The sequence below is a fragment of the Megalops cyprinoides genome, chromosome 6, assembly GCF_013368585.1.
Source record: "Megalops cyprinoides isolate fMegCyp1 chromosome 6, fMegCyp1.pri, whole genome shotgun sequence".
NCBI lineage: Eukaryota > Metazoa > Chordata > Actinopteri > Elopiformes > Megalopidae > Megalops > Megalops cyprinoides.
In genome coordinates, this window is record NC_050588.1 from 31494246 (window position 1) to 31521602 (window position 27357).

The following is a 27357-nucleotide window of genomic DNA, read 5'->3' on the forward strand; positions in this document are numbered from 1 at the left end:
TGCTCATACTGTTCAGTTCCCAGGTGCCAGAGTGCAGTGAAAGGTAATGATATCCCACAGCTTGAGAGGTTGTACTACTGTTATCAATATGTATGGAAAATATTATTAAAGACAGAATATGCATATGGAAATGCACATTAAAATATACTGAACTGTTGGTGTCAGGTCTTTATCCAGAGCAGCTGACTGTTGTGCACATGGAATACACCTAGGAATAATGGATGGCTTTGCAAACACGGGAATAATAAAGGAATAAGGAGAGATATGCATGTCTGGCTAGCTACACTATAAGTCATATAAACATTAAGGGCCACAACAACAAATCTTGCGAAAATAAAAGGGAGGAATCAACAGTAATTGACTGTCTGAAAGACAACACAGACCAGTAGGCAGTAATAAGTTGCGTGATAGCTAGAGAGATAGAAGGTCTTGTGTACAGCTCTAATAACCCTTTTCTGATTGCATCTCATGTAAAATAAAATATCAAAAGAAAGATTTCTCTATTTTTAATAACCAGTCAGTCTGTGGTTCAGTTTGACCGTATAAAACAGTGTTCAGATAATTGTAATGATACCACAAATCCTTTTTGCTTATCATAACCTTTTTTTTCCTGCATATTGTTTGAAAATGTGTATGAATAATTATATAAAATGTGTGTACTATGTAACAATAAAGTATCATACGAGGTTGAGTAAAATTTCCATTACCAAGGTATCAAACATGCTGGAGTGTTATGCTCAGACTGTCCGTCTACGTTGTTATACGCAGATAAGTGCTGATGGAGCCCATAAATCACCAGTCTGGCTACTATAACACAGATGCTTACTGTGACACTAACAACACCACCAACTTCTGTCCTCCACTTGCTCTCTGCCTCACTCTCTTCACTGTAAGGAAAATGATTTTATGCATTTTTACTCTCAAAGTGAAAGGGATGCAGGGAGGCTGGGGATGTTAAATTAAATTATATTCCCAATAGTGATTGAAGTGTCCTTTTTTTTTTCCTTGGCCAGTATCCTATTATTTTCCTTATCAATGGACCCCAGATCACATGCTCTGCAGCTCTATATCAGCGCCACCCATGAAGCCCCTCAAGACACTTTGAGATGGCTTCCTTCAGGAAAACCTTAACGCTGTCAGCTTCACCATTTCATGGCACAGGTACAGCAGGTCGTCAGGAGAAGAGGAATGGTGTGTGTGTGTGTGTGTGTGTGGACGTGTGTGCATGTGTTCATTGCAGGGCAATTGAAAAGTAAATTAAAGTATTGTTTGAATTTGAATAACTTAAATAAAGTATTTATAGTTAATGAGTAAGACAATCATTGGCATTCACCACTGACCTGATTCAAAACAGAATCAGACATCCTCAGCACACAATTATTTCTTCACAAAATACCAATAAAATGTTATGTTGATAAATGTTAGATGTAAATATAAATGCCTAGTTGCTCTTAAATTGCGAAGTGTGTAATATCACAAGTAGCGTAAACAACTAGCAAAGGTCTGTTTTAAATCCAAACGTAACAAAGAAAGATGAAATATTTTTCTTCATAGAAGAAAATGGGGATGAGATATTTGTTCAGTTCCCTCACACAGAGACCATGATTATACGTCCAGTTGACTGCCATTAGGATAAACAGCCACAAACAGACATTAAATCGTATGCCCTCGTAAATAATATAGATTTCATCATCAACTACACATTCACGCATTTTAGTGCAAAATAAAGTTTAGTTAAATAAAACAGAAATTCATAGGTACAGTTATTCATATTTTACTATTATCTAATCGTTACCTAAAACCACCCTAAATAAAACTACAACTCCCTGTATCGACTTGACCAGAGACAGGGTGCACGCATGCGCCGACCGCTTCAGTCGAAACCGTCTTCCTTATTTAAAGGTTGGAGAAACAGCGTGGGACACTTCTGCATCGACGCGTCTCTGGTCTCTTGAAGACATGTTGTCACTGACATTAAGGCAGCTTGCACGTGTGAGTAGCAGGATATAAGTTTTTGTCTTGGTGTCTGAATACGTAGCATTGTTATTATGTGCAGTAGCTACCGCTAGACTAGCTAAATACGAAGACAGAATCAGTGAACTATTTAGCTAGCTGTCTATGCTAAGCAATAAGCGGATTTTTCACTGGGCTAGGAAGAAAAGTGTGTTGAATAGTGGGTATATTAACCAAAACGGAGTACTGATTAGTTACGATTCTTCCCTGTCTGTCACGAATGGGGTTGCTTACTGTTGACCGCGACAGCTTTTAGCTAGAAAGCTAGCGAGACGGGGGTCTTTAGCTACTGTAATTAACTCAGACCTGTTACTGAAAACGTGGCTTTGTCTCCTTTTTCCTTGTACTTAGCTTGGTAGGTATTAAAATATCCGATCTAGCTAGTTAACTGCCATGATTTTCGACACGATTTGCACGAGTCAGTCAGCTCATGCTCGGAACGTGGTCGGCTAAGCTGCTGCTTTGGCCTGGGACAGCAGTATTCGCCTGTCACGGACGTGGCACAATCAGTAACTTTTCAGTTGGCACGTAACTTGGTAGAAAGGGTCCTATGCATTCACCACCTTTATTCTGTGTTACCTTAGAATTACATCGTGGAGTCTGTTTAATAAAGCAACGTTAACAAGCTGGAAAGGCACTACTGTACTTACTGTCGGCTACTGTAGCAAACTTCAAGTTTAAATTTGAGTCATGCACGCTGTGCTTCCTGAGCAAGCTACCTGCAATCATTAAACCATCCGGAGCAGGAGATATTAATCCGAGGCGCAAAGAGAATTGAGACCAACATATTTACAAAAATATATTCAAAAGCGTGATATCTTGCCACCAAGTGTAGGTGTAGCCGTTTAACACACTAGCTGCAATAGCTAGCTGGTGAAACAAGCGTTCAGATGATGCAACTGCGTTAGGTCTGTTTCATCATGTGTGTTGAGCTGGCGGAGTCACGGGAGGACATGGACAGCTATGTAGGTGCATTCAGTTTTCCAGTGCAAAAATACAGATGCCTAGTTGCGGTTTTACGCTGAATCCATTTAAATGTTTGCTAACTGATTTATTTATGATTTATGATTTTAAACTATTCAAAAACATAATAAAAGCCCAAAGTGTAATTAGTCCACTGAAGACATAAATAAATACATCGCAGTGCCTAAAAGATGCCCATACTATAGCGGGCTACTGGTTTTTTTTTTCTTTTTTTTTCTTAGTTTCTTATTTTCAAATGCATAATAGCTGTATGCATTGTTTGTTGTAGGATAATTGCGTTCATCCTGCAGAAACCAGGGTGTTTCTAGGCTGAACCGAGCTCGTGTGTGTCGACGTGGAAACTATGTGAAGCCATGAATAGAATGGTTTGGCGTGCATAGCAAAGTTCCAAACCAAACGGGTTCAGGTCCAGGAGTGTTGAACCCAGCTTTAATATGGCCTAAACGGCACTTGCTTTTTAATATGTGTAGTTTTATTTATTTTGCAGACATGGCAGGGTGAGAGCTGGTAGATAGGGGGTACGCTCCAAAGTTTAAAATCCAAAGTTCAAGTACAAAGCAATTTGACATGCATAATAGCACAGCCAGACTCCTTTCCGGGATGGTTTGACTCGCAAATAAAATTTCACAATGCTCTTTGGTGTTATAAAAATAACCAGCTGGGACTGCAAGCAGTGCAGGCCACCCAGGTTAACACGAGGGTGCACAGTATCTTGGAGGAGGTAGGATTGCTAAAATTCTACATGTTACTGAATAAAACAATGAGATTTACATAATCCACTTTCCTCATCTATGAGACATACACTGTAATATGATTTTATATGCAGCCCCCTGTCTGAACATCCCAGGATACCATACAGTAATGAATGAAAATTATCATCAGCTACAAGTCCAGCTGAGAGGAAATGGCACATCAGTATAAGTACGTATTAAGTCCTGATGCAAATGAGACTGTTGGGATTCAGGGAGTTCCAAAGCTGAGGTTCATACCAGCTTAAGATGATTCTTCTTCCTGTTTTTACGCAGTTATGGGGGATAACCAGCAGAGCAGTGCTTGCTGAATGTAGGGTACGACCGGGAGTAAATGGCTCTACAGACATCTACATGAGGCATTGGTGACCTCCTTTTGCTCCTTTCACCCATGGTGGCTGATGACATCTGGCCATACAGTTGAATTGAAATCATCAAAACGGTGCCATTACAGAGAATATACCAACATCCGTTACATATTTGAGTCTTATCTTTATTTCTTGTCACACTTGTTGAAAGATGCTGTTCTCCTATATTTTAAATGCACAAATGAACTGGTATTGCCAAGTGAACTAACGCCATATTCTATGGTTGGAGCTAGGCCCTAATCACTGCCGCAGTAAACAATGGAAATGCACTAAGTGATTGAAAAGAACGGGGCGGCTTGATAAGAGTTGATGATTTTATGTTTCCTGGAGTTACACAGAGTAAACTGTAACCTTGTAGGGCAGCACCACTGACCATTGGGCAGCACTGAATGGCTCAAATTATGTCAGACCACTGACACTTTGACTCCTGTTGTTGAAATTCAGGTGTGTAAAATGCCTTTCAAACAAACGGGGATCATACCTGGAATTCATCCATTAAGTCATTAAGTTGCAGTCTTCTCTGCCGTACCTAATTAGAAAATGCAGTTTACTCACATGCTTCCATGTGGCATTCTGTTAATCAGTTCTGTGTGGCCCAAAATGCAACTGTAAAACACATGACTTGTGTTTGAGAGATTAACCATCCTTGCACTCTTCAAAGGCTCCCTGCTCTCCAGTCAGGTGGTGCCCTACACTACCTTGGAGCTTTTAAAGTCAGAGTACTGAATTGAGGCAAAGTTCTAGACCTGCTGAGGAATTTGCATCTGTTTCTACTCGAACACGGGGCGTGGCGAAACTACATCTCTGGTCCACATAGTCTGAATCATCCTCAAGGGAAAGTTACTCTTCTCAAACGCAGAGGCAATAAATAGCCACTGACGAATACAATTCGGTGAAGAGAAAGCAGGAGGTGTTCTGCCAGACAGCTAGGTTGCACATAGCGGCCCATCCAGTCTGAACAGGATCTGGACGGGTCCGTCTGTGCTGTCCCATGGCCCATGCTACCATTCACCTTCCTTATCTCTGCACTTTTTTTTTTTTTTTTTGCATGGTGACTGCACAGTTTGCCTGTTTTCATTTGCTTAATGTGCTTCTTGTAGTGCCAAAGCTCAGCCTTACGCTCGGCCAATGAGATTAGGAGCCTGATTCCACACCCCCATTCTCTCTCCTGCCGCCTTTGGGCGGCGGGGGAGGACTGGGCCAGCAAGGCAGGGACAAAACCACCTGCTAACAGCTTCTTTTGACACAAATAGTCAAAGGAAGAGAGGGGGAGAATCCCCGGGGTGGTCAAAACGTGGCAGAAGTTCACAAGAACAGACAGCAGTGTCTGTGTTAGAATGAGATTTCCATTCATGAAGTGTGACACCGGGCTACAGTAACCAATAAGGACTTCTAAAGTGAGGATCACAGCGCAAACAGTAAAATGGCTTGTATGAATGCTCTCTATACTGATATGACTCACACAGGTACACTCAAGAAGCTACAGCAAGCAAGGCACAGCTCAGTGTGAGGAAGACTGTAGTTTGAAATGCATTGCAGTGCAGCTTGAGTTAAAACTGTGTAAGGAAATATGGGAAATCTGCTGTTTTTACAGTTTTCAAACAGCTACTCTAGCAAAATCTAGAACATTTCCCTGATAATCAGTTGGGGTTAAAAACTCATATCTGAGGTAGCTGATTGGGGTTTGATTTTTATGTAACCAATGAGTGTGTTGACCTCCATTATTAGACGCTGGACTGCTGACCTAGCTGTATCTTTGTACGTTTTTCTTTTTTTACACACCAGGCTTAAAGGACATTATGTATTGTGTTCACAAACGAGGTTACACTTGTGTAATTCATGATAAATATAACTAGAGTGCAGGATATAGTAGCCAGCCATTAAGAGGCGTGTAGGTGGTGAAATATATACTGTATATAGTCAAAATTCATCCACGCAGTTCTGCATCTCTCCATATTTCCTCCAGGGCTCTCTTAAAAAAAACCGGTAGGCATTTAATTATCGAGACATTTAAGCAGCTGCTTTTTTTTCTTTTGGTACTGTAATTGTACAAGTATTTGCAACACATTTTACTTTGGGACTTCACTGAAGTTGCCCATTTACAAGAAAGAGAGAATAGCATGTCGGGCGTGGCTGGGTCACAGAGGAAGGGAGGTTGAGGGAGAAATGCTGACTAGATTATTGGAGGAGGAAGTGTAACAAGCGAGGTTGGCTGGAAACATAGGATATGCTAATATTACAAAGCTTCAGCTGAATCATAAGATTTTTTGTTTGAGCTTTATTTTTTTGTTGTAATAATGAATTAGTCTGAGATGCATCATCTGTCATTTGGACAGGCCAGATGAATTTTTATTTCTTTTCCCAAAAAGGCCATCAATTGTGGGTAAATATGCTAGCACAGGGCTGACAAACTTTCTATCAGGGGACATCTCGCCCTGTGTGACAAGTTTGAATACAACACATGGGTGAATGTTTTACCTGTAATGAGTTGTCTCTTTGCTCCATGTTGAATAATTTGAAAGGTTAAGCAAAAGGAAAGAAGGCTTCTGTGGTGTTGTACTAGTAATTTTCATTTAGCCCCTTTAATCTGTGGGGTGTAATCAGAACCCATGGAAGTACATTACATTACATTACATCATTTACCAGATGCTCTTACCCAGAGCGACTTCCAAGTAAGTGCATCACTATGCTGAGTTCGTGAAGTACTGCACGCCAGTTTGCTGGTTTCTGAAACCCAGGTGGTACTGGAAGACACTTGATTTGTTTTCTGTTCAGTAGCAGAATTCTGAAGTTCTGAGGACTGTGCTCCCATGGGGTGTCTAATGGGAGTACAAATTAAAATTGTAGTTCTTAACAATTGCGAAACGGTTTAGTTCCAAATTAAGCACACCAGCAAATTAGACATATAAAACACGGCTGTCCTTGTCATCTGCTGTTGATGACTGAGCCCACAGAGGCAGAACAAATTGGCTTCGTTCTGCCAAGGATAGATGTGGGTAGGTTGACCATGGTTACTCCACCCTCAGGGCTCTGATTCATTGGGTGCTTACGAGTTGCCTGGGAGATGCCGGTGTAGATGAACCTATCCTCCAATTAGCACCCACTTCACTGTAGCATGTAGCATGGCCTTTCAAGGTGGAAAGTAGCAATTGGCTGCATGTGAGTGTATTTGAGGATTATTCATTTTGCTGTACCACTACTGCACAAGTGTAGAGTACAGTGATGCACTTTCTGTAGTAAATGCAAAATTACACTTTTTATGTTCTGCTTTCTGTGTAGTATAGATAATCAGATTGTTAATCAACTTGTGCACCTTCCCCTTTATAGTATTATTGGTTAAAACGATTGAATGATTTTCCTGGTTTAAAGAATGTTTTCTCCTTTTGCTGTGGCTTGTGTTACTTGTCAGTGCAGAGAAGTTGTTTGTGCTTTGAAACACCTGATCAATAAGCTGAATGTGAGATGAGCAGGTGCATGCTGTAAAACATTATGTCTATGAAAGACTCTGGAGGCCATGTAGAACATGGCCATGGATGTAAAGCACTTTCTGCTCATCGTGAACCTGACTGTACCAAATTGGTGTACCAAATTTGAGCAAACTCTGGCAGAAGAAACCTGACCAGAACAGTACACCTCCAGCTGTCCTGGCTTGACTGTGCAAAAAAAAAGTATACAGCTCGTACATTAATATATAGTCAAAATATCTAACCTTTAACGGTTTTTCACCAGTTTTCTGTGAGATTGATGCGACACAGAGTAGTTTACACGTCATCAGAAGAAACCGGCAGACACAAAATCGGATGTGTTATACAGAGGGACTTCGCTGTGCCACTATCATTCACAGGAAAGGAGAGATTCAGTTCTGCGTGTGGGTTTCAGCACATTTTCCACAGAGCCCTGTTCTTTGTTCGAGGCCGTTCTGCTGTTTTGCAACAGTGAAAGTGTGTTTTGGTTTGTTCACTTGTTTATTTTTGCTTTGCACTATGGTTTCACTTACTGAGTGTTGTTATTTTTATGATTTTTAAATACCGCAGCGCTCAAGCGAATTTTGAATTATTCACATGAAAACATTTTTACTTGATTTATTTATTTCTGTATTAACTGAGGGATGCTGTCCCAGAGTCCCTCTCTTGCGAAAGCAATAGAAAAATATTTAGCATCCAAAGTCACATTGGCATGAATTCAATGTTAAAAATAGCAGGCAGCATAACTGCTCTAGCATCAAATTAAAAATGGATCAACATTTTTAAAAATTAAAAACAATCAAGATGAGAATATTTAACCAGGGATGCAAATGTGCTTAATCTACACTATAATCAATTAGGCTTATTATTATTGAGCGTTGGCCTGTGTATTACAGTAACAATGATATGTGTTGTTATTATTACTGCTACTCTTCAGCTCTCCAACTCTGAATGTCTACTGGCAGGTAAAAGAAAAAAAAATCCATAAACCAAGAGCTTGGATTGTTCATTCAAGAGATTTGCATACTGATAGAAGACTCAGAAGTGAAACTTTTGAGGGGATTACTCTAACGTCTCGACGCTCGCTTAAAAATAGCCTTATCCCAAGACCGATTGTTCCATTACGCGCCCGTAGCGTAAAATGCGCCCGAGCCCAAAGCGCACCTCCCCACCCCGCTTTTCCCCCCGGCGAGATTTCTCAGTGTCCTGTCGCCCCGGCTGGGAAGCAGAGGCCAATTTGTAACGGCCTCTCTCCTATTAGTCAGTGACAGGGCGAGAGGGAGCGCGTGTCAGTCTGAGTGATATCCCTGCTCTGTTGACACTTCTCTCCTGCCCCTTCCCTCCTCCTCTCTTCCTTCTCCTCTGTGTTACAAGGCTGATTGTTGTTGCACAAAGGGCTGATGGACAGCAGTCATCTGTAAAATTGACTTCTCTTCCGAAACGGGTGAAAATAACAAAAATAATAAGGTAAAAACAAAATGCCTTTGCCTTTTTTTCCCCCCCTTTCCTTGTTGTAGCCGGACACGGGATGCCACCCAAATTTGACAAAACGGTGCATCGATATAGTCTGCAGCTATTCTGATAGGCTCCCTGACTATAACACACTAGATCTTAATTGCACAATAATAAAAATTTAAGTAACCTCATGCCTGTTATAAATGCTGTTCTAAAAATTATTCTAATATCAGAAAACTTCACTAAATGTATTTTTTTTTTTTTAATATGTATATAAATAATAAAATGTCTTAAAATCACCATAAAGGTAGCCATATTTGTTCAAATGCTGCTTAATGAGTTAAGTTTCAAGAGAAAGTTTTGCTTAGAGACTTTGACTTGTGTGTGAAAACCGGTCTTTCACACCAGACTTTCACTGAAGACGTGAAGACAAGATGTCATAATATGTCAGATGTTCAACAAAACACCGGTAGCAACGTTCTAGTCCTCAGAGTGGAGCTTACTGTGTACACACTGATTTACAGAATACAACAGCCTTAATAATGGAATGAATGGCAACTACTTTGATTTAACTTCCATGATGCTGGTTGTTACGTGTCATGTAATGTGTGACAGATGTGCAAGTAGCAGAAGATGCAGGCACTGAAATCTACCATTTTAATCTGGCCACTAATAGGTAGCTAACAGCAATGTAGTAATTCGCCATATGTGGGATATTAAAAGATAATTGCAAGTTAAATTCAGACATTTTAGAGAGTCAGTGTAGTTTGTGATAGAAATATGGTGTTTTTGTTTGTTTTAACTCCATATGAAACATTAGTTCTACTGCCAACCAATCTTGATTGCATATTATTTTTGGTGTTTACTGTTAAGGACTAATTTAAAATGTCACTGAGCTTGACAGATATGTTTGCAGTAAAAAAGACAAATGTTAGCTGGCTAAGTCATACGTAGGAAAATTGACAGTTTTGTTTCTTTAAGGCTTGATGGCTGCCATCAGTCATGTTTGCATGGGTGACCTGTCCTTGGGTTGGCCTTGAATATGTCACATACACATTATAAAATGTGCTGTCTCTGCCTTCAGTAATATTTCCTGATTTATGAATGATACATGGAAAAAACAGTCGTATGAAGTATTTGAAACAGCCAGGAAAAGTATTTATGACAAATTTTCAGCTGTGGACATTTTGCTTGGCTTTAAATACAGCACTCTGAAAAGCAAGGGTACCAAGTTCCAGTCTTTTATGACCACTGATTTTTTTTTTTTTTGGGTTCAGCTCATGAATACTCGGGGACTAATTTGTATCAGAGTATCTTATAATCATGCAGTCCATGCATTATTTTATGAAGGCGCTTAGAAGCTTCCAGAGCTCAGCAGCCCATGAGGTCTATCGCTGCCCATCCCTGACTCAGCCAGATGGCGATGCTGAAAAAAATGAGTGACAGATAAACAAGCTGCAGTGCCAGTGCTGTGCTGATCAGGCGTGGGCCTCACTGTGATGGGAGATCCCAGAGAGCGGAGGCCCTTATGGGTCCAAATAATTAAACCAGAATCAAACTGAATCCAAGTGTAACACGTCCGAATCGGCGGCCGCCCAAGGTCATGCCTCTTACCTACAGGATCCAACGAGCGTTCCCAAGCGCTGCAGCGGGCGCAGTTCTGAATTTTCAGTCTGCCCTCAGTGCCAACCGTGTGTTTAAAAGGTGAGAGCTGTGTGGTGCCTGCTATTTTTACTTGTCAGTGGAACTTTGATTTCCTTTAATAAATTCGTTGCGTAATGAAATTACAGTAGATGGCCTTTGGCTTTATGAAACATAATGACACGAAAACACATTACGCAGCCCGCTAATGTTATAGCAGCTGAAGCGCTCATGGGGAAAAATGGCCTCTGTTCCTGAAGGTGTGTGGTTATTGTAGTTCATGCTCCAAAGCTACAAATGAGCATTTGTTTTACCTCCCATACAGCCAAGCTATGCCATTCATTTATATATGCAAAAAAAAAACCTCATCTTTGTAAGTTAAAATAATATAGACCTGTTTTGCTGCTCTTTGTGTTCTGGTGGTTTGCTTCCTTTGATATAATATCCAAACCACTCTGTGAAACGTACAGTTTTTTTTCCTAAGTCGAACAGAAAAATTGAGACAAAAGACTGTCTCAGTTTGCTTGTTTTGTGTGGTGTACTGTGTCCCCAGTGGCCAGTGCTGTAGCTGACATAAACCCAAAGGTTTAAGCTGCTAATAAAGTCTGGAAACAAGGCTGTCAACATGTATATGTTCAGTGTCACTGGTCTTTGACCCAAACCGTCCCAAGAGTCCTTTAAATCCTTGTGGGTCTGAGGAGTCATGAAGACCAGCTAGCGCAGGCCAGCGCTGTAGGCAGAGAGTAAAGGAAGGAGAGGAAACTTCCTCCGCTCAAGACACCGGGCTCCTGTTCGGCTGCTTCGTGTCGCATGTCAGCCCTGGTGTCCCCACAGCAAGCGGAGACAGCAAAGGACAGTTCCCGTCACTGTTTAATGACCCGTGTGATTCCGTTGCACGAAACGTCTTTTCGCGGGCATGTGGACCTGTCTCTTCTGGCCGAGTCTCGCTGGGACCGGCTCTCTGCCTGACAGCAGGGCGGTGGAGCTGGGCCTCAGGCTAGCCCATTAATGTGCCAACCCCCTCCCCAGGCTCCCAACCTTTGACCGCGAGCCACAGTTGAGGGTAACGGAAGGGGCCGCTGATCTCCATATAACAGTGGGAGGGACGTGTGCTCACAGCAAACTGCAGGAGAAATATATAACATCCAGAACTAGACAACAAGCTTTTCCCAACTTCTGTTGGTGTCTTCTGCCTTTGTGTTTTTACTGTGCTGTCATACACGCCCCTGTGAATACAAGTAATCTGTGTTTGCCATGTGTGGCCTTAGATGTTTTATTAGATCAAATGTTTGTATTGTGTGCTAAAGACACTTGTGGTTCCTCTACACCTGGATCCAAGTTAGTCTTACATTTGTCATCAGACACAAACGGAGAGGTGTAAGCTGACATTATTGTAGTAACTCTACACAGCTGACCATGTTATACTTCCATGATTGTGTGATTGAGATTATACAGATGGGCACTTAGTGTGAGATTGTTTCATGTAGTGTGTATCTTGATTGGTTCCTTACTAATAGGTCAGTTAAAGCACTTTTTTTGTTGAGTCCTGAGGCCCCTGTTGTCAGACACAAATATTTGAATAACCAGAGTGGACCAATACTTATGGTGTTCATTTTCCTCATACGCTACTTGCTTTGAAGAAGTCTCCCAACACAGTGTGCTAATAAGCTACCCAATAGACAAACCTTTGAATTGATAGAGGAGCTTTTATAGTTGACTTGATATTTTTAATTCAAAACTCAAAAGGGATTTGTTTTAAATTGGTGATCGTTTTTCATTATCTCCTATGTATCTGCCCTTGAGAAGTGAAGAACTGAGGAATACACTGGGTAAAATGTAATAAAACAATGTCTGGATGCAGGGAACTGCTGTAAATGAATTTAATCTGTTATATTCTGTTTTTGTGAAACATTACCTACCTGACCTGTGGGTTGATTTGGTGACTTCCTGTACATCTGGGCCCTCTATCTGCCTGTGCATTGGAACAGTGCATCTAGGTTCTGCTGAAGAGAGCTGCTTTGGTTTCGGTCTTGAGCAGTTCAGTTGGAAGATACAAGATGTATCAGGTGGCCTGTGCAGATCTGACTTGTGATCATTTCTAATCAGAAAAGACTTGTAACCATAAAGAAAACCAGGTTTATAGAAGTGTGTCTGTGATGCAGAACATCACACGACTGGGTTCATTTTAACTACTCCAACATGGTGGAGCTGAATCTAAATCTGAACAGTCTGATTTTCATAGGGTTGCTTCCTTTGTTTCATTTGAACTAGTGAGTGTATCAAACCTGGAGCCTCATTAGCATGGTGTTTCAGTGTGATGAAATGGCTAGGGAGAGTCCCATAGGCGCACTCATTGCTTAGTGTCACACAGGAGGAGACACCCAAATTCCCATTCAGGGATCTGTAATTGTTCCCCATCAATGCGCTAATTGGTTTTTAATAACGCTATTAAAATGAAGTTATATATCACATTTTCACATGCGTAGCTGAGAGTAGTGATGACGAGGCGGCGAGGGGGAGGGGGTAGACGGAAGGTAATGATCTTTGTTGTTATTTTAGTCATAATGTGTCTGTCAAAAGCCTAAATCCACAGGGATTACAGCGCGGTATATAATGAAATACAGTGGCCGTGCATACGCTGGGAAAAATAAGAAATAAAAAAAAAAAAATCAAAGGCAGCGCGGAGCTGAAAGATGTCTGAAGTCGAGGGGGGCTTCTGCGAAATTCATTTCCTCAAGCCAGGGAAGAGAGGAGCGGCAGGAGAGCGGGGAGGAGGGAAGGAAAGCCAGAGCTGTGTGGACTTTGTGTGCCCCCACATGATGGAGCTGAGAGCAGCATCAGGGTGGCCCTGATTAGATAAGTAGAAGTGCTGAATGTGTTCTCCTGCGTTGCTACACTGGGGCTGTAAAGCGCTCCGCAGTTCTGCTGATAGAGGCATAATTGAACAGCCACACTGATTATTGATAACTCGCAAACAGCTGGCTTCTAATTATATTACATATTAGCGAACTCAGAAGCTGAGGATGAAGTATGTGGTGTACAAGGCCTCTGCGGGAGTGTGGTTTGACTGCATTAGTTTGCATTAGTTAACCATTTGAGAAGACTAGTAAAAAAAGAAGAAAGGGGGGAAAAAAAAACCCCAACACAGAATTTCCAGCAGATGCCCAACCAGTAACGCCTATGTTGTGGGCAGGTGCCTTTGGTCACATTGACTTCAGAATCTGAGGAGCTTGTGTTGCAAGTAATGGGTCGTGAAATGTAATTCCAAATGCAGTTTCACCATCTCCCCCTGTTGTTGGGGTCTGGTCTCATGCAGCATACTTGAAAACGTTGAAACTAAACACAGACAGAAGGGATTTAGGCTTGTTTTTATGCCTTTGGATCTTTGTTTTCATCTTTTTTTAGTAGAAGGAAGAGATTTCTGCTGTCACCACAGCCAATAGAGCAGTCATTCTCTCCTTTGGTTTCTGTGTTTCATTAGTTTTCAAACAACAATCCCAGGCAGATAATTAAAATGAATGCTGGCTGGGGAAAAAAAAACCCTCAGATTATCAAACATTAAGACCCACTCCATTATTTTTAGCAGCATGTTGGAGCGCAGTTAGGAGCAGCTGATGTCAGGTTTAAGGTCTTGCGAAGTGTGTAATTAAACCAGAACACCATTGTGGACAGCCCGTGAGCGTCATGGTTCTCTCCACTAAGGTGTGAATGTGGCCAGTGAGAGCATGGATGGGCCCCCCCCCCACCTTGTACAGCTGTTGCTGCTGCCTCTCACCATCGTCCCACTCTTTGCGTGGGACCTGCATCAGTATGACTCACCCGGCCACCAGTGGTACCTCACCACTCGGATGTGTCTGCTGTGAGTAGCTGCGGTGTAAATGTAGGTCACCTCTACAAACGGGAAGGAGGCTGGGATTTGAGTTTTAGGTGGATGGGATCATTGTCTAAAGAGGGACGGGGATTTTTGAAGCGTACGCTCTTTTTGCTGCGTCTTTTATTTCTTTGACTTGTGTGTAGAAACGAATACATGACTTCTGAACTGCAAGGCGGAGCCCAGTCTGTCTCTGTCCATGTGTACTCAAGTTCCTTCTCTACAGTTTAATGTCTCTTTTCTTTTGATATTGAGCTGTAGTATTATCGCTGCTTGTGTTCAGTTTGATACAGGCTTCTTTTCAGTGTTGCATGATCCATTCCAAGGAAATGAATACACCTGACACAAATGTAAATGTCACTGTGGTCCCGTCTGAACAGATAATAAGCAGCAGTTCATAAATTCCAGATGTTTATATGATTTTTTTTTTTTTGACAGTCGGAGCACATTGACAGAGTGAAGCATTTGTTACCACCACAGTATTCAGTGCATTTGTCTCACATTCAGAATTTCACAACGGCAAAATTTTGAAGAATAGCGTTTGCAGCTCAGCTGCTGCTCTGAGTCCCTGAGGGAAATATATTATATGGCCAGAATTTCTCTCCAATCCTTATAATTCTGAAGACGCAGCATTTGCACAATTCTTGCTCAGAACACTGCTCGAGTTGTGGAATTTATTAAGAGCCAAGAAAAGGTCAGGAAGAATATGCCATATTCGCCATATTCACAAAAAAAGACGGTTCGCTCAGCAGTTTTTGTTCTCGGTGAACAGTGCAGAACACACTGAAAACACAGTCCTGGCTGGACTTTCCCTGTCCTTCAACAGTGTCTTTATTGGCATTGCTCTAATGGAGCCAGGAGATGTTGCGCAGCGATCAGTGGACTGTCATGTGGCTTGACCCGATAAGGCATCGTGGAAGCGATAGGGGGAGAGGAGGGTGTGGAACGGGCGTGTGTGCCATGCCGTCGCTTGACAGTTAGACCCTTTGTGGGGGGGGGGGTGTTGCAACACCGTGCTTAAAGTGACAGTGTCCCCTCTCTCTTGCGCTCTCTCTCTCTCTCTCTCTCTCTCTCTCTCTCTCTCTCTCTCTCTCTCTCTCTCTCTCCCCCCCCCCAGCCGCTGTGTCACCGAGCCCCCAGGGCCATCGCCGTGGGGCTGCGAGGACAGCACTCCCAGGCGGCCTCGCGGGTGCAGGAATGTGAGAGGCCGTGGACGGGGCAGGACAGCCTAGCCAATGACGACCCCGAGATGTGGGACCTGCTGCAGAAGGAGAAGGACAGGCAGTGCCGTGGCCTGGAGCTCATCGCCTCTGAAGTAAGCCTGCGAGGCCCATTTACAATGAGAACAATGCATGCGTGTCATCCGTCCATCCACACTAATTCAGTGTGAGTTTGCCCAAGGGTACGAGGCCCGGGATTTGAATCTGTAAACCCAATTCGATACATATTTCAGCAACATATTTCAGTTCCCCCAACTTACTGCAGGTGTTGTACTGACAGAGGGGGAATTTAAACGTTCAGGATCAAGACTGAAGAGTGAAATGAAGGTTGTGGTGTACAGCTTCGTCTGTGTAGAGACAGCGCTCATTATTCGGTGTTCTTCACTCTGAATCCCTCCATCCTCCCCGCTCGTCCCCCCCCCCCCCCCCCCCCCCCCCCGTTGCCCTGCACCCTCTGTTGACCAGAGTATCACAGCTCTCTCACGCTGCAAAGCCCAGCCACTCTTGTGTGTGGGGTAGAGCTTATATCTTTATAGATACATGTCTACAGCTCAGTTGACCGTGCACTTGAAGGCCCCTTGAAGTGTGAATGCTCTTGTTGGGGGTTGAGGGGGGTGAGGGGGGAGGAGGAACTAAACTTGCAGCGATTGCATTTCCAATTCTAATGTGGCCCGGATCTCAGCGTGACAGACCAACGCAGGAGAAAGCTGTTACCTGTGCTGTTATCTCCCCTGATTTCCTCTCAGTGGTGAGGGGGATATTAGCATACCCCTGTGGGGAACTGTGTGTTGGTGTCAGCATCAAGGAGCCACGGGGAGGGGGGGGGCGCTGTGATAAGGTGAGAGGGGATGTCAGGGCGGCATGCTGGGGGTGTCTCTCTTCTCCAGTGCGAGATTAATTTCCCATTTGTCTCTTAAGACTGTTGCACTGCCGTTCTCTGTTTGAATAGGACAGAGCTGTGTTGCATAAACGCTGGCATCCAAAATAAAATGGGAATACTTGTGAGGCTGTTTGCTTTTCTGTTGCCTAAAAGCTTATTGCAGATTTGTTTGTGAGGAAAGGTGGGGAAAGTCAATAAAAGCCGAGGCTCTGGACTACCCTGACAGCGGTCTGCAGGTTGGAGTTTCTGTCACTTGACTTGCACTTAATTTAGGTGCCATCTGGTTTTGCTGCATGCGTCTCTCTGTCCTCTCAGTTGATCCGTGTGTTTGGTTTTCCCCAAACGACAGAACTTCTGTAGCCGAGCCGCTCTTGAGGCCCAAGGCTCCTGTCTGAACAATAAGTACTCAGAAGGCTACCCTGGCAAGAGGTAAGGCTTTGGAAATGTGCACCACAGTGCACTACCTTGTCATGTACAGCATATTGTATACAGACACATACAGTGTTTATAGTAGGGGCACACCGGTGCGGTGTTCACCATAAGCGTACACCTGTGAAAGATGGTTCTGTTGCTGTATATGTGATGGAAACCTTACATCATATCTGGCTGTGTGGGCATTGCGTCTCTTACCTCTGTGCGTTCCCTGGAATGCTTCATACAACTTCGGCATTATTAATTTACTGTACAAGGGATTAGAACCAGTGTGCGTCCTGACAGTTACCTCCGTTTCAGCGGTGGTTTTTACTGTATTCTGTCTAATGGTCACTGTTTTTTTTTCCCCCCTTTTTTTGTTCTGCAGACAATAGGATAGAGAAGAATTGCAACTTTGTCATATTGTGGAAATGTTTCTTGTGCTTCACCTGATACATGCAGAATTTAACAAGCGTTAGGAATTTATTAGCATTCCATTAAAAGCACATTCATGTTCGTTTGCCCAGCACACCAGCAAGTCCACATTGCCCAAATACATGTATCATCTTCTGCTCCGTATTATTAACAAATATTATCATCAACCTGAATTCAGTGAAGGTATTTCTCCTGGTGAAAATGAACAGTGGTCAGAACTCACCCACTCTGCCCTACATGTGATTTTCTTAGCTTTATTTTCCTACATGTCTGTAATTTTTCTGGTTGTGTTGTGATAAAGATTAAAATAATAATAAATGAACAAAACAGTCCAGAGGTAGGTTTTAGTCCCATTCTGTGTAATCCTCGTGTTTGGAGGATTGGAGACTGGAATGGCATGCAATTCCTCTCTTTAGGGCAGAGGGAATGCTCACAGCCCCTCAGAATAAATATAAATATAAATAAATATAGATATACATATTTTGATTTTAGTGAGGGAGGGGGGGGACTTGATTTAGTTTACCTCGTATCAAGACTTGAACAGTGTGACAAAGCAATATTTTCAATATTAAAGTGTTCCCTCAGAGATTTTTGCAGTTACATCGTTGTTTTGCAATAAACTGTATGGTGATAAAGCTGAGTCTAAAGCACGGAGATGTATCATTGTGAAATATGATGTATCATTTTTTTTCAATTTCTCTCCAAGAAGATATGATAGGGTTTCCAGACACGTTTTCTGTGGTTTCAGCTACATTTTGTAGAGACCTGCTCTGCCTTGGTTTAACCTGACCTCCATGTTTTTGGTCAGGAGTCTGAGGCCGTGCCTGAGGACATTGACCCACCCCATGCCTCGTTTTCAGGTATTATGGTGGTGCTGAGGTGGTGGATCAGATCGAGCTTCTGTGCCAGAAGAGGGCCCTGGAGGCGTTCGACCTGGACCCCGCCCTCTGGGGGGTGAACGTGCAGCCATACTCGGGCTCCCCCGCCAACTTCGCTGCTTACACTGCCGTCCTGAAGCCTCACGACCGCATCATGGGCCTGGACCTACCCGATGGAGGCCAGTCAGTACCCAGCATTCAGATGACATTACGTTACATTATTGGCATTTAGCAGATGCTCTTATCCACAGCAACAAGCATAGGTTACATTTTATCCGTGCATACAGCTATATATTTACTAAGGCAGTTGTGGGTTAAGTTCCTTGCTCAAAGGTACAGCAGCAGTACCCCAGCGGGGAATCAAACCAGCAACCTTTTGATTACCAATCCTGCTCTTAACCACTACACCACCCTTCTGCCCACCAGATTCAATACAGGATTATAAATATAGATTAATGAGTTTCTGTCAGTGCACTTTAGAGTTTAAAATTGAAATTTCATATGATATGATCAAGCACATGGGTTTGTACAGTGTATAACAAATAAAGATGCATTTGGGAGAGTCTACAAAAAATACAGATGATGAGCCTTTCTTTGCTTCATGTATGCAATATGTGTGGATGTTGGAGTGGCTTTCTTTTAATGCCTTATCATATATTATGCCATTTCAGTCTCACCCACGGTTACATGTCCGATGTGAAGCGGATCTCGGCAACATCCATCTACTTTGAGTCCATGCCGTACAAGTTGAATGTGAGTACAGGTTATTATCACGGCTCTCCTGCCTTGTTGTAGTCCAGTAGCAGTTTGCTTTCTAGTGACCGCCACTGCCCTGTTACAGCTGGTCCGAGTTCTGGTGATCAATGTTGCCCTGTACTCCTGTGTTCTGGTGATCAATGCTCTCTGTCCTGGACCCCTCTGTGTCCGGCTGTCTGGTGCCGGTGATTGATGGGGTGGCCGTCCCCCACAGCGGGAGAGATAATGGGAAATCGACAGGCTGGCCCGACCATTCTGTCCCGAGAATGAGCACTTTGATGGAGTGAGGGGGGGATCTGGAGATGCACTGTGGAGATGGGAGATTACTCGCTTGTCTAAATAAAGCTTTCCTCTCTAGTGACGTGACCGTGCGCATGGAGGGAGCGGAGGGAACCTGGACATGCTTTTTGGCAAATTAAGTTTCAGATTTATTTACTTTCTGCTGCAAGCGGGGTAGCAGCTCTAGAATATGATGGTGTCCCTTCCTTGCTCGCCAAATCGCAGAGTGACTTAGTTAGCGAGCGGCTTCCCTACCGCTAGAGGCGCCAGAGGCCAAGAAGGCCAGCCAAGTGGTCGTAGTCGAACGGTGTCTGTGTTTTCTGAATCACCTGGTTTGTCTTTGAGAGCGCAGACTGCAGACAGTTTTGATTTCGCCGAGTTGACTTGTGTAACTAAATTGGAGTCACTCCCAGGAGATACAAGCAGATGTTACAGTTGAATATGCATAGCTCAGTGAGCATTAACTGCAGGAGAACAACACAGGAAAGGTGGCGTTCCAGTGCACTCTCTGTTTATTAACAGACCTTCTCTCTCTCTCTCTCTCTCTCTCTCTCTCTCTCTCTCTCTCTCTCTCTCTCTCTCTCTCTCTGTGTATGTGACAGGCTCAGTTTGGGTCTCTGACAGCTGTTTCTTTCCCTCTCTGTGTTCCAGCCCAAGACAGGCCTCATTGACTATGACCAGATGGAGATGACAGCCCGCCTCTTCCGCCCCAAGCTGATCATTGCAGGCACCAGCGCCTACGCCCGCCTCATTGACTACACTCGCATCAAGAAGGTGCTCCCCTCTCTCTGAGCGTCATTCCGGACACGCCCACATTCTGTCTCCCTGCCCATACCCTGCACTCCTCCATTTAAGCACTTGCTCTCTTTCTCTGCTCATACCCTACATTCCTATTACATTTACTGTTTTTTCCTCACAAAAAAGCAAGTATGTACACGCACACACATACACACACACAGGAACAAGTCCCCCACCTTAGTCTCTGCAAAACAGCAGTCATCTGCTCTCTCTTATACAATTGGTTAGAGTCTTTCTAGTAAGACTCCCATTGCTGTCATTTGAATAACTCGGTAAGTTCTGCTTTTTCCAGCAGTAGAGGCTGTATTCGTATTTAAGCTGCTCAAGACAGTTTCTGGATCTTACCACAACAAGGTTGCGTTTCTGTCACCTTTAGTACCTTTTGTTTGCGCGGTTCTTATTGCGAATGAGGTGTACGCTGTACCGTGTGGAATCGATGGATCTGCCCTCCGTGGGCCCGCTTACCCCCCCGTGGAACTCCCTTTGAAGGAGCTGTGTGTTTTCAGGGCAGCTTCCAGAGATGGGCTCCATTCCAGGGATTCAGGGCTAGAGAGTTCTCTTTTTTCCCCCCAATCTCTAACTGATTTGTCCTGTCAAAGAGGAGTTATTTTCCTGTAGGGTGAGATTCTACGTATCCTGTTCTCATCAAGGAGTCATTACTCCCCTGATTCTCATTCTGATATACAGCAGATTAGTAAGATTTAATAAGAGGGAGAGAGTGTGATAATAATTATGTTGATGAATTGGACCTCTGCAAGTGGATTATTATATATAATTACTTGCAAAGAAATTATTACTATATTATTTATTATTTGTGGCATTTTCAATAGGGGCTGCGTGAGAGAATAAAACAACAACTGAAGTGGAACATCCCATGAATATTCCTGTCACTAATGTTATTGTTTTTTTTAATTTTCCGTTGGCTTTGCTCAGCTAAACTTCAGCTGTGTCTTGCCAGTACAGCATCGCTCAGAATATCTATTTAGGTTTTTTGTCCATAACTAACCTGACCCTAGAAATCTATCAGCTACAGAATAACTGTCCCAGTAATACTGTCAGAGATCATGCACATATTTTCCAACATCTGCATTGTACAGTTGCACCATAGGTAGTTCATTGACCGAAAGGATCATTGTTCTCATGCAACATTTATTTCTCATCTGATTGCGAAGTGATGTTTATGGCTGTATCTTTATAACTGGAATAAACAAAACACATATTGGACACAACCTAGGCAACACATTTTTATGCATTCAGTGCATTTTGGGAACATGTGTAGAGAAGGCAACAAAATGATATGGAACACACCTTGGCCAGGGCAGAGGACTCCTGACCTCCTAGCAGTTCAGTGGTTGAATGTTTTAAATAATCAGTGATGTTATTTTTCTTATGTACAGTGCACTCCAGTTATTAGATGTACTGTTATAAGAATCAGCTGCATATGATGATCAAAAACACTTCTTTGATCATCATATGCAGCAACCATTGTATTGGAACAACCATTCCAATACAAACTCTTTGGAAACCCTTCTTATGAGAATCGAGCAATCTGTTTATAAGATAATATACATATAATACAATACAATATATAATATGATACTCAAACAAGTGCAGTGGCACATAATAAATTAAAAATGCTCTTCAAATTTGCGTGCAGTGCATCTATTATCTGGGGATACTTAAAGCAGTTAGCATGTAAAATATTTTGAGAAAAAAAAGTTAAGCTAACTGCCTGGATGCTAGTGCACATTGCAGAAAAAAGAAAGATGCCTTCTGTAGGCTTACCATATTCTTAAGACCAATCAAGGAAATTGGGCATTCCACAGACCGCACTGATATTCTAACAGACAGGGGGAATATCGTGAAGAGGCGTCGCAACACGAAAAGGAATGTGAACTTGCAAGAAACCTTTGTAGCCTCCACAGCAGCAATTATCAGAGACACTAAAAAATAATGACCATGAGCAAAATAATTATTTTATTTGAATTTAATTGAAGACATGGTCTCTGCCACAGCAGTGTAGCTCACACAGCCCCAGCAATTTGCATGATGACATTCAAATAATTAACAAGCTATATTGTTATTTATATTTTAATTAATGAAGAATTGTATTAAAATGCTGTACATTCAAATAATGTTTTGTGCCATGTTTGAGGAATTTTTAAGGTAAGGATATGTCTGTATTAAATAAGAGATAAGTATTGAAAACATGAAGTTACTGTAGTCCTTATTAAGAATCAGTTATTCACAAGAATTGTGTCATCCTGGATGGATGTGGTTATATTAAGTGGAGTGCACTGAAATAATGGCTTTCATTGGCTTGTCAGTGAATTTGTCCTTTGACATAAGCCTACTGTCCCCCTTATTCTTCCTGATCTTTCTCCTCAATTGCCCTCTTGCTTTCTCTTATACAGTTGTGTAAAGAGGTGAATGCCTACATGCTAGCTGACATGGCTCACATCAGCGGCCTGGTGGCTGGCAAAGGAGTTCCATCACCCTTTGATCATGCAGACCTGGTCACGTCCACTACACACAAGTCACTCAGGGGGTCCAGGTATGTGTGTGGAAGAGGTGCTGTTTTTACAATGATAGAGTTCAATTTTTAGACTCTAGTGTAAAATTTTTATTTATGTGCACATATTCTCAAGCTTGTGCTCAAACATTACATTACATTATTGTCATTTAGCAGACGTTCTTGTCAAGAGTTACATCGGTTACAGTTACAGTTTTATCCATTTATACACCTGGATATTTACTGAGGCAGTTGTGGTTTAAGTTCCTTGCCAGGGGTTCAACAGCAGTACCCTGGTGGGGAATCAAACCAGCAACCTTTTGCTGCTCCTTACCCACTATGCCATGCTGCATCCCCAGCCATGAACAAGAGACTGAAATGAATCTGTTTTCCAGGGCCGGGCTGATTTTCTACCGGAAGGGGGTGAGATCGGTGGACAAGAAGGGGCGTGAGATACTCTATGACCTGGAGGATAAAGTCAATTTTTCAGTTTTCCCCTCCTTGCAAGGTGGCCCCCATAATCATGCCATTGCTGGTGTGGCTGTTGCCCTCCGACAGGTTGGTCAGTGCTCTGTTTTGTCACGACTATAGAGTGATGGGTGTGTACACATGCACATACACATACATATATATATATATAGTCTATGTCATGTGAAATGTATACATCGGTGTGTGTATACTTTTATCTGTCTGCCTGTCAGTCTTCTGGAAGTTTTCATATTAGAGGGAGATAATCTCAAATTTCTCTTCTGTTATTGTGGCTAATGGTAGATGAAAAAGTGCATTAACCTCCACTACAGCAGTGACAGCACCATACGCTCTGGACTGGAGGCTTAGCCCCTGAATTGGACTATGCTGGTAGCCAGAACATTTTCCTTTGCCCTTGAGGAAAAAAAAACAATGACTACATTCTGGAAAGGGAGCGGTTTTGACACTTTTGTTTGTTGCTGTATCAACAAATAGATTGATTATGTGTTTTGCATGAGTGGGGATGTCATCAGGTTTTTATTGCAGTGGTTGAGTAGTGATTGAATAACAGTGATTTATTTGGAGTGCCTGGCTGAGATGTGATGTCAGAGGTGAGCAGCACCTGGATAGAGTTACAGATGCTTTACTCAAGTGTAAAAATGGGTTCGCTTAATGGATCACTTTTGTTTTGTAGCCATCAGAAAAAAGCTCTTGACAACCCTGAGTTCAGTGTCCTGACCACTGCTGTCCTTCTCTTGTCCTGTTTTTATTTTTGCACTGTCATCACAGGCTACAACGCCAATGTTCAGAGAGTACATTTCCCAGGTGTTGCGCAACGCAAAGGCCATGGCAAATGCCCTGCTGAGCAGAGGATATACTCTGGTGTCAGGTGAGTATGCTGTTGCTTCTTCGTAAGAGTAGATATGTGTCTACACTCTAATATGTACCCAGTGTCCTAGTGCTTGAGAATGTGAAAGAGTAGGCTCAGCTTATGCTTTGGAATGTTTTAATCTTTTTTTCCCCCAATGTGGATGGATTTGACTTGACTTTTGTGTAACAAAAGTGTGCCGTTTGCAGAGCCAAGGCACTTGGGCATGTATTTACAAGTTGCATGATGTGTTTGTGTGAGAGTTTTACCCAGTAGACTGAGCGGCTTGTATACTCAGGTGGGACGGACAACCACCTGGTTCTGGTGGACCTGCGGCCCCAGGGCATGGATGGAGCAAGGGCCGAGAGGGTTCTGGAACTGGTGTCCATCACCGCCAACAAGAACACCTGTCCAGGGGACAAGAGTGCGCTCACACCTGGAGGCCTCAGGCTAGGTACATGAGTCTGGCATATTTGAGCAGTTATTGCTAAGATCGTTTTTTTTGCTGTTCTGTGAAATATATCAGTGGTGCAGTTTACGGTTGTGATTTAGGTAAGTGTCTACTTGGATTTTGAATTTACACTCATTTTCTCCAAAAACGTTACTGTGTTTAAAAGTGAATCCCCACAGAATGCTAGAGGCAGATAACACTCACCAAGCAAAAGTCCCTTAAGGCTGCTGTACAAATACCTGGTGCTTCCAGTCAGACACTTTCCTTGGGCTTACCTCCTCCCAGGCTGCCTATTTTAAACAGGCAGTCCTTGAATGTGAGGAATGCTGTCTGTACTTGTCCTGATCCTTCCTTTCTCTGGCTCACAGGAGCCCCTGCCCTGACGTCCAGGCACTTCAAGGAGGCTGACTTTGAGAAGGTGGTTGAGTTCATGGATGAGGGCTTCAAGATTGCCTTGGACGTGAAGAAGAAAACTGGTAAGAGGAGGAATCAGGGCGGAGGGGCCACAGTGGAGCTCAGACTGAGGCATATGCGGCCGTCTTTGAGTTTGTGTCGGTGTAGTGGCTGGGAAAGAGGTGACGGGACGGCATTGTAGAATAGTGGTAAGGAGCAAGACTTGTAACCGAACGGTTGCTGGTTCAATTCCCCACTGGGGCGCTGCTGTTGTACCCTTGGGCAAGGTACTTAACTCAGAATTGCCTCAGTAAATATCCAGCTGTGTGAATGAGTAACATAAAAAAAAACCAATGTAAAATTGCTCTGCTGAATGCCACTGATGTGATGTAATGTAATGTAAAGTGAGAGGGGTATGTAGACTTGGATAGTGCACATGTGGACACAATTTGTACCAAAATACAGGACTTGCACCTGTTAAAAAGGGACTTTCTCTCTTTTCTCCTCCTCCTTGAAGGCAAGCTCGCAGAATTCAAGGCGTTCCTTCTGGAGGACCCCGAGACGGTCGCCCGCCTTGCTGACCTTCGGCAGCGCGTGGAGGCCTTTGCACGCCCCTTCCCCATGCCCGGATTCCACGATCACTAAATCTATCCACAGAGAGAGAGGCTGGAGGGCGGCTGAGGCGGACATTGGGTAATGGGACATTGGGTGTGCTCGTGGAAGAGTTGCTGGGTAGAGGGAGAGGTGGGATGTCACTGCCAAGTAACATCACAAAGACTTTGCTGTAGCTTCGAAGGAAATATCACAAATCAAAAAAATCATTCACATGATTTTTTGTCTTCATTTACAGAATATCGGCCTTTTGGCCATCTGTTTACAAAATGCTAATTGACAGATGTAATTATATTTCTTCTGCAAACATCAGCATGGAATATCAGTGAAACCAGAATGAAAATTGGTATTTATAGTGTGAAAATATTTGTTTGTATCAGAGTAACCCTGAACCTCATAAACGACAATCTGTTTGCACCTGGTTGTGAATTTGGGGGAATTACAGTGGGATCGACCATGTTATAAAAATGTTTGTGTCCCTCAAAGTGGCCAATAGTGTAAAGAGATATATAGTGTAATATATTTAAAGAGATGCTAGTGTCCTAATGAACTGTGGCTCTCTCGTTTCTCCAATGTTAGCAACTCCAAACCAGGTCTGTTTGATACCATTGGCTCAGTTAAGTGACTGATCCGTGATTAAGAGTGTGGGGCACAGTGGGCTGCAGGGTGGACCCTGAACCCTGTACCCTGTCCTGCTGAAGCACAAAATTGTGTACCTCCCTCTCCAGCTCACTCTTGCTGCAGGCCATTAGCAAGGGCTTCACAATACATTTAACAAAGAGTATCAGCAAACCTGCACATCACAGTAATGTGCAGACAGCAAAAAAAAAAAAGCCTTCATCCAGTACCATTTCACAGTGGTGACATTCGCCATCTGTTTACAAAACATCAGTACCATGTCTTTTTTTAGTTATTCTTTAGAACTTTTTTATCAGTATTCCAGCATCTAACCAGAGACCTTTTTTTTTTTTTTAATTTGTGCTTCTTGCCTTTGTAAACTTCATCTTTTTTGTCTGTTCTGTTGAATTAACATTGACCACCTTTGATGAGAAATGCACGTTAACATGTCTATATATAAGGAGAGTAGGAATTAAACTCTGTAGTTTATAATTTTTGTAGGGTGTCTGAATAAATATTTTTGCTGGCAGATTTGACTTCTATATGTGTGGGAAAGAGGAAGAGGAAGGGGGCATCCCGGTGTGTTAACACTGCATCAGTGAGCTTGTGGGATTTCCTCCTTGGGGGAGTTGACTGGGTGTATTAGCACAGGCACAGGGAGAGGGCAGTATTGTAATGCACAGTGTTGGGATCGGGCCCACATGGAAATACCTGCACTATGTAGCGTAGCATTCCTCACAGACCATAACAGTTCCCCAGCCGCTGATGTCTCGGGTGGGGGGGCTCTGTCGCCTGCTTCGATGGGGTGCTTCACAGGTGGTCAGCGGCTCACTTACTCCATGGACCTGCTTAAGAGTCTCTTGTACTCCTAGCCCTACTGTGACACTCCTGTCAGAGTGCTCTGTGTTAGAGTTGAGTCTACCATTTAATCTTCCCTCTCAAAATGGTAGGAAAACGGTATGCTGCCTACAGTTACTAATTTTCTCCAAAATAAAATGTTTTTAATGGTCCTCCTGTTCGAACCTTGTGTAATTGAACAGCAGCCTAATCCTAATAAACACATGCTTTAATTTAAGAGCTTAGTGTTTGTTGTCTTTAGTATTGTTTCATTTGGGTGATTGTGTATTGTATTGGCTCCTAATGCCTTGAATGGAATGTGTTTTTAGCAGAACTGTGGTCCTGAACTGTTTCCTTTTATTCTGTGTTTGGGAGAAGGCCTTATCTAGGGTGACT

General features: G+C 43.0%; 1 protein-coding gene across 1 annotated transcript; it reads left to right on the forward strand.

Annotated features, from left to right (window-relative positions):
- Window positions 1-1891: 1891 nt before the first annotated feature.
- On the forward strand, window positions 1892-27179 carry shmt2 (serine hydroxymethyltransferase 2 (mitochondrial)). Its single transcript, XM_036532121.1, has 12 exons — window positions 1892-1992; window positions 15663-15860; window positions 16995-17074; window positions 18352-18552; window positions 19041-19122; window positions 20056-20178; window positions 22617-22756; window positions 23110-23272; window positions 23972-24071; window positions 24349-24504; window positions 24870-24977; window positions 25412-27179. The coding sequence occupies exons 1-12, from the start codon at window positions 1960-1962 to the stop codon at window positions 25537-25539; spliced, it is 1512 nt and encodes a 503-aa protein (XP_036388014.1). The 5' UTR covers window positions 1892-1959; the 3' UTR covers window positions 25540-27179.
- The last annotated feature ends 178 nt before the right edge of the window (window positions 27180-27357 follow it).